The sequence below is a fragment of the Loa loa genome, assembly GCF_000183805.2.
Source record: "Loa loa unplaced genomic scaffold supercont3.134, whole genome shotgun sequence".
NCBI classification, from domain to species: domain Eukaryota; kingdom Metazoa; phylum Nematoda; class Chromadorea; order Rhabditida; family Onchocercidae; genus Loa; species Loa loa.
The window spans coordinates 92,828-99,821 of record NW_018108314.1 but is presented as its reverse complement, the minus strand read 5'-3'; the positions used below and the strand labels follow the sequence as shown (position 1 = coordinate 99,821).

Genomic DNA, 6,994 nt, shown 5'->3' with positions numbered 1-6,994 from the left:
TTAATAAATAAATCTATCCTAAATGGATGTAGCTAAAATAGTACGGTAGTACAACAAAGAACAAAACATTTAAAAGTAATTCGAAAATAAAATTTAAAAAGAAAAATGAAAATCATTGAATTTATTGAATTGATAAAAATTATAATTTAATACAAGGAAAAATTTCGAATAATTTAAGAATGCATTAGGTAAGAAGTTCGTTTTTTAAATAAATTAATCGTTATGCTTAAATCTGCAAAAAAAAAAAAAAAAAANAAAAAAAAGAAAAAAAGAAAATGTTTAACTTAATACATTCCGGTAAAGGAATAAATCAATCCTTCCTAATGTACCAACAACGATTGCAAAGTGTTGTTTCCTCATTTCGTTCAATTGTAATTCAAATTGTCGATCGTTGACACACGGGAGACATCTTATCTCTCCTGCATCTTCATTCAATTGTCGTGCTATCTTCAAATTTGTACTTTGGTAATTTTCAGAAATTTGTTGAATTTGAAGTTGGATAAATTCTTATTTTAATTTATTGAAATATAAATTTCATTGATTTGATTAATGGATAGGTAAACTTCCAATTGTAAAGTGACAATCAACAATTTAGTGCTTTTTTTTTTAATTGACAAAATAAAATAAGAATCTTTAGGAATAAGAAAAAAAGATCTATTGATTCATGAAATTGCATCTTCCTTCAATAGATCTGAAATTAGAAGAATAAGATCGGAAATTTAGGATTAGAGGAAGAATTGGATCAGAAGTCTGAAATTCTAAGAATTAGATTAAGACCTAAAATTACAGGAGAAATTAAATGTAAAGCTTGAAATTAGACGATGAATTGGATCGAAAACCTGAAATTAGAAAAATTTGAATGAAATGGGAGATCTGAAATTTGAAGGATTAGAAGAAAGACGTGGAATTAGAAAAATTTTGAATTGGTGACCTAAGATTGGAAAAAATTTGATCCAAGGGTTAAAATTAAAAGAATTAGATAGAAGATCTGAAATTCGAAGTGGAATAGAATTGGAGAGCTGAAATTAAGCGAAGAATTAGATGGATCGAAACGAGGGAAATTAGCATACCTTGAAGGCAAGTTCACGGGTAAGAACAACAATAACCACTTGTACCTCCGTTATATTCTTCTCAACACAAGCTAAAGCTTGTCTCCGTAACTCAATTTCCATTTCCAAATTTTACAATACACCAAAAAAAAATAGCTAAAAAAAAAGGTACAAAAATTAGCAAACAGAAATTATAATTGGAATTAGAATCCCGCTTTATCGTCCTTCCGATAGTTCTGGAATCATTCCTATCCTATAATATTCATTCCAAAATCTAATATCATTTCTCTCCTATATCATTTATCCTCAAAATCTTATGATCCACTAGGAGACTAAAATATAATTTGCCATTTTAGGATATCCCTCAGCTACCTGTGTAATTATTGGTCATCAGCTTGTCCACTCCTAAAATTCACGGTACATTATCGATGGACGAAAATGTTGACAAATTAATTGTTAGAAAGAAAAGTTCTCCAAACATTAGCAAAGAATGATATGACAAAATTATTCGTTCTATATTATTATCATATATTAATTTCGCGCCTTTCTTTTCTTTTTTTTTTTTCAGATAATCTGGGCAGTAGATCTCAGATAATTAATTGCTCATACCGGTAGAACTCATTTTTCACCTTTCCAAATGAATGTTAGCATCCACTGATAAATCTGGGTAAAGGGTAAAACTTTTGAGGAATTGAATTAACCAATCTTTTGCCGGATCATTTATTCTTTCTGAGTAGGTGATTTGAGATTAAATTGACTTGTGTACCGGATTGATAAGCTCTAATTTCTTTAAAATACTTTTACGTAAATGAATTTATTATTCTGTTAAATGGAACAGAATAATAATTCCGGAAAAAAAAACCGAAATTGAAATGTTTTAAATGTTTCATAATTATAACCGATGCTTCAAATTTTTAAATATCACAAACATCATTTGCATGAGATCTTTTTTTTTAAAAAAAAAATTTTTTTTTTTTATCAAAATGATACAGAGAAAGAGAAAGAGAGAATAATGATATTCATTTAATCGATATCAGAATGATAGGTGGAAAGATGAAATTATTTCTTAATCTTGAATTTATTTGTTGTGTGTTTCAGGAAATGAAATGCGAGAAAAAAAAGACAAATACATGCTATAACAATTGGGAAAATAAATATTTAAACTGTAAAGTTATAAAACTTCAAAACTTAACTTTAACTGCAAATTTTAAATTGAATTCATTATTGAGAATAAATTATAATTGTAATTTAAAACCTAACAGATAATTTCCTGCGGATTATTTGATGATTAATTTGCTTCATGTATAACTGATCAACGAAGGTACCAGACCAGCGTTGGATATATACATACAGGATTAAGCTAATCAGGTTAGAACTAATCTTCTGAATTTATCTCTACAGTCTTCATACGATAACTACTGTTCTTCAATTTGAAATTTACTGGAATAATCTCGATAGCTTTTTTCTCTTTCAAAACCTTATCAACAGAATATTTTGGAATCTTTTTCAAGCAATAATTTTTGAAATGTTCCATTGAATCCTTCTCCAAATATCATTTCTAACAGTTTCCTCATGGCTATATATCATGAAGTCTTTCTTGAAGGCGCATTGTTTCTGGTCACTTTCATTGTATTCTCAATAGACTTTTTTTTTTTGATTAAAAACTCCCAAGTACTTCTTCGAGATGACTGCAATTTCTCTTGAAGCTTTGTCTGTTTCTCATAAGGATAGTACAAACCATAACTAGTCAGTATCAGTAAATAACATCGGTTGTACAAATTTAAACTATCACATTACTTTAATATTATCCTAGTTATCATTTTCTTTCAAAGAGGCAAAGACATATCAATTCTCTGATGTATTCTCTATCAATTCTCTTCTTTCTAATTTTTTAGTTATGCTTAAAATTTTAAGCAAAAAATTAGAAAAAAAATAAACACGCAAAATTTTGAGTGCCAATAAATTACAATACAACTTACATATGAAAGTATTTTCATGAAATATGATTGCAAAAATAAACAAATCGAATGTTGTATTGTGCTATAAACAAGCAATCTTTGATCTAATCATATCAGCACAAGCAATAAACATAAATAGTCCTTTTTAAAAAAAAAATCCAATAAAAATATATCCAGCGGACGGTTATGATGCAATTATATATATATATATATATATATATTATATCAACAATCATTTAAGCAGATAGATTGGTAGGATTTTTCTAATACACATCTATAAATCATTTTTGAAGCAAGGATTTAACATTTTGCAGTTTTTTCAACTACCTACATAACTCGATAATTGGTCATTAATGTAAGCAAGCAAAAACTTTTCATAGTAATTCTTTTCAAGTGATTTTACTGATAATCTTGGTAAAAACCAAATGGTACCACCAAAAGTGCCAATAAAAATATCACATTGTAGAAGGTACTATCAGGAAACAAATGCGAGGAACAATACTTCCTGAATAACATTCTTTGATAAATTCAGTAAAACTAAATCAAAAGTTTCTAATAAGTCTGCTGGAAAGATTTATCGCTTGTTAAACAATGATTTTTCCACTGCAAGTTCGGCCATTGAACGATCTAAAAGAATTCGTTTTTGCTTGACGATGCATGCCATATTGATACATTTGTTATAATCGATATTGATTGATCGTAATGCTGCAAAAAAAAAAAATATTTACTCAAATCCACAAAAAACGATTGAGAAATCAAACCAACAATGCTGGAAAAGCTACGATTTAATTCAAGGTAACAACAGAAAGTTTAAAAATATAATCCCAGTCACACTTCCATATCACATCTCAACTTGAAAATATTGGCCATAAGAAATGGGGTGGCATCCAATAGCTTACATAATGTTGAATACACTCCATATCATTAAAAATTCGATGAATTCTGACCTAATTTATATAGATAAAGATTTGCTTTTTAGAGGTCATGATTAAAACTGAAAGAAAACGGTGAACATTACATGGAACTCTTGATCTGAAAATTGTAACTTACATAAACATTTACGACATTTATCATTGAGATGAGCAAGAAGGCGCCTTTCCCGATAATAATTACATACTGATAGTAGAAGAGCTTTCGGATCAACGATGCATTCTCTGCACCACAATCGTGCACCTAATGCTCCACAACTGAAATTAAATTTTTTCATCAAAAATAAAGTGTTATCAGTGCTCATAACAAATCGATCAAACAAATTTAAACCGATTAATCTGGAACACAAATAACTTATCTCAAAAAATATTGCAATAAATTAACATGTTCACTCTTTTCGTATCAACTTATCAATATTTAGACAGACAACACCAAGTATGAACACTCTCCTCTATACCTACAATAAATTTTAATTAAATAAACAACGAACTTGTAGCAACCAACAGTTGTGGGACAATGCCATTCAATTCTTAATGGAACGAAGTCAAGTGCTCGATGCAGTGAAGGCAGCACCTGACGTCTTACGTAATATTCGAAATTGATTTTTAAACGGCGATCGCAAATAAACTCGTCAGGTTCGCGAACACATGAAATCAAAGTACTATTTGGTTCACCGGTAACAATTACATATGGAACTCGTTCACCAACTTCTGGCTCATAACGTGGGCATACAGTTTTTCTTTTCCTGAAAGAAAAAAATTTTAGAAATGTTAAGCATATCTAAGTAATAAATATCATAAAACTATACAGAGTATAAAAAACCCTTCAATTCTCACTCGGCTATTAATTTCGATGCTACAACTGCAGATTCCGCGTACGATTTGCGATATTCACGACTAAAAATGAAATCAGATAACGGGAGCTGCGATAGATTAGAAAGTTGCATATCCAGATAGCGTACCATCCGCTTCACATCATTAACAAAAAGTAAACGCAAAGCTTTTTCTAAAATCTAAAACAGAATCCAGTGATTATGAGTGCATCCAGAAAAGAGTTGAAGATCAGTAACGGAAAAAATAAAAACAAAAAAAAGAAAGAAAATTACAAATCTTTGCTCATTTATATATGGATTTTTTTTCACTTATTACCGGTATTTATTCGAAATTGGAAAGAAAACCACTTTTCATTCATTTTAACGAAAAAAGAGTACATTTGAAACAAGCGGACATGAATCCCTGCGGATCGTTTCAATTCCCTTGGCATCGAAGACACCTTTCACATCATCAATACTTTCATAGCTCATTCCAACATATCGTTTCTTCGATTCCAAAATAAGTGGATGCATAATTTTTTCTAATTTTAGCTTTATTGGATTCGGATTTGCTTTTGTCACATCATCAGCAATCTTTTTCCCAATATCAAAGGCTTCAATTCGAGTTGCTCCTAAAAAAACAAACTTTCTCTTATAGACATTAAAGTCCTTCGGCACATTCGGGAAGTACGTCTTCCCACACTGTTCTTATAATCATTACTGATTACTGAACTTAGTTATATTCTCAGTTAACTGGACACCAGTATGATAATTATGAATTCTTAAAAAATAATAGAAAGAAACCTGGGCAAACTACAAACATGCTATCAGTATCACCATAGATTACTCGTGAACTTCCATAAGATCCTTCGTTGACCAATCTCATAGCTCGTTCTAGGGTTTCTCGCCCCTGAAATACTATAAATGGTTAAAAACCTGGAATATTTCTGAATACTGATATTTTTCTACACTCTTTGTATTGTTTCGGGATGAGATTTAAATCTAACCTTGCCTACAATGGCGTCAGCTACCTCAACACATGGCATGCGGCCACTGAAATTTGCTGCTGCGTAACCATATGTTACATTTGCAATCAATTTCAACGCCATTTGTCGTGCCTCCAATATACGAGCCAGTCGCTATAAAGAAATTATTTATACAAATTTGAAAGGAAATATGCTATTGAGGAAATTTGAGAAATTTTGATGGAAATCTTTTTTTTAAAAAGTTATTCTCCGCTCCATATTAAACATCTAATTACCGGCTGTTTTGATTTGACTCCATGTTTTCTAACAGGAGTTTCTGTTGGGGAATTTTTCATTGGAAATTATATTATGATATAAAAATATTGTTTTAGCGTTGTAACTTCGTATCACTCTCATCAGACATCTCTGATGATTGCAAGTTATCTTCAGCAAACACAAACATACTTTGAAAAGTCAACGGTTATTTGTGCCATGCATAAGTTAAAATCCAATAATTTTCTTCGCACTCAAAGATAATAATAGTTTTGACTATGTTTTTACATGCTTCTCACCTTCGATAATTTTAACTACTCTCCAGTTTTAATAATTTTTTTTCTTAAATCTTTAATAATCTTTACTCTTATCAAAAAAAAATATCAAAAAAAGAAGAAAGACAAGAAACACACATATAAAAAGCACACTCTTACTAAAACAAACTTTTACCGAACAGTCGGCAAAGAAAAAAATGGTAAATATAACGTACTCGATCTTTTTTGCACTCCTTTGCAGCCTTTTTCACCATCACTCTCGTATTCAAAATTTCTTCAAGCATCACTGGCATTAAACCTTAAATTACTAATAAATTATTACAAAAAAAAGAACGTTAATGTAAAACTGAGAAATCAAATCCGAAAATCAAATCAAAATTTTGGGCTTTAAATGGAGAAAAAGCAACAACCTCTTCGAACAGTTCTTTGACAAAAAATAGCTCCTGTTGGCGAAACGTGCAATTTGTTAGCGGTAAGCATCGAAACAATATCGTCTATCTAAAAAAATTATAAAAAGACTATATCTTCTGAAACAATCTAAGGTCTTCAAAACAAGTTTTTGAAATTAGTCTTGAATCACATCTTCACAAAAATAATGACAACTGAGGAGATAAGAATAAAGCATGATTTTATGGAACGAAAAAAGAAAACGGATGCAACTGAGAAAAACAAATATGAAATAATTTAACGGAAAGGGAGAACAGGGGGGGGGGGGGAAAAAAAAAAGTAGATA

The 6,994-nt window shown here is 30.1% G+C and overlaps 2 protein-coding genes across 2 annotated transcripts in view; both read right to left on the bottom strand.

The window, feature by feature from the left end:
* Positions 1-279: 279 nt before the first annotated feature.
* Positions 280-1,172, bottom strand: LOAG_11289 (hypothetical protein; the record flags this gene model as incomplete). Its single annotated transcript, XM_003146810.1, has 2 exons — positions 280-447; positions 1,071-1,172. 2 exons carry the CDS (start codon positions 1,170-1,172, stop codon positions 280-282), a joined length of 270 nt encoding a protein of 89 aa, XP_003146858.1.
* A 2,402-nt stretch (positions 1,173-3,574) lies between these two features.
* LOAG_17829 (DNA polymerase) overlaps positions 3,575-6,994 on the bottom strand; it is a gene marked incomplete at its 5' end in the record, with an annotated part of 11,426 nt that continues 8,006 nt past the window's right edge. The window contains 9 exons of the mRNA XM_020450493.1: positions 3,575-3,712; positions 4,058-4,194; positions 4,428-4,682; positions 4,774-4,949; positions 5,148-5,380; positions 5,553-5,658; positions 5,756-5,887; positions 6,477-6,559; positions 6,672-6,759. Coding sequence (XP_020305827.1) covers positions 3,582-3,712; positions 4,058-4,194; positions 4,428-4,682; positions 4,774-4,949; positions 5,148-5,380; positions 5,553-5,658; positions 5,756-5,887; positions 6,477-6,559; positions 6,672-6,759 — 1,341 coding nt within the window. The 3' untranslated portion in view covers positions 3,575-3,581. The remainder of the gene's footprint in view (positions 3,713-4,057; positions 4,195-4,427; positions 4,683-4,773; positions 4,950-5,147; positions 5,381-5,552; positions 5,659-5,755; positions 5,888-6,476; positions 6,560-6,671; positions 6,760-6,994) is intronic.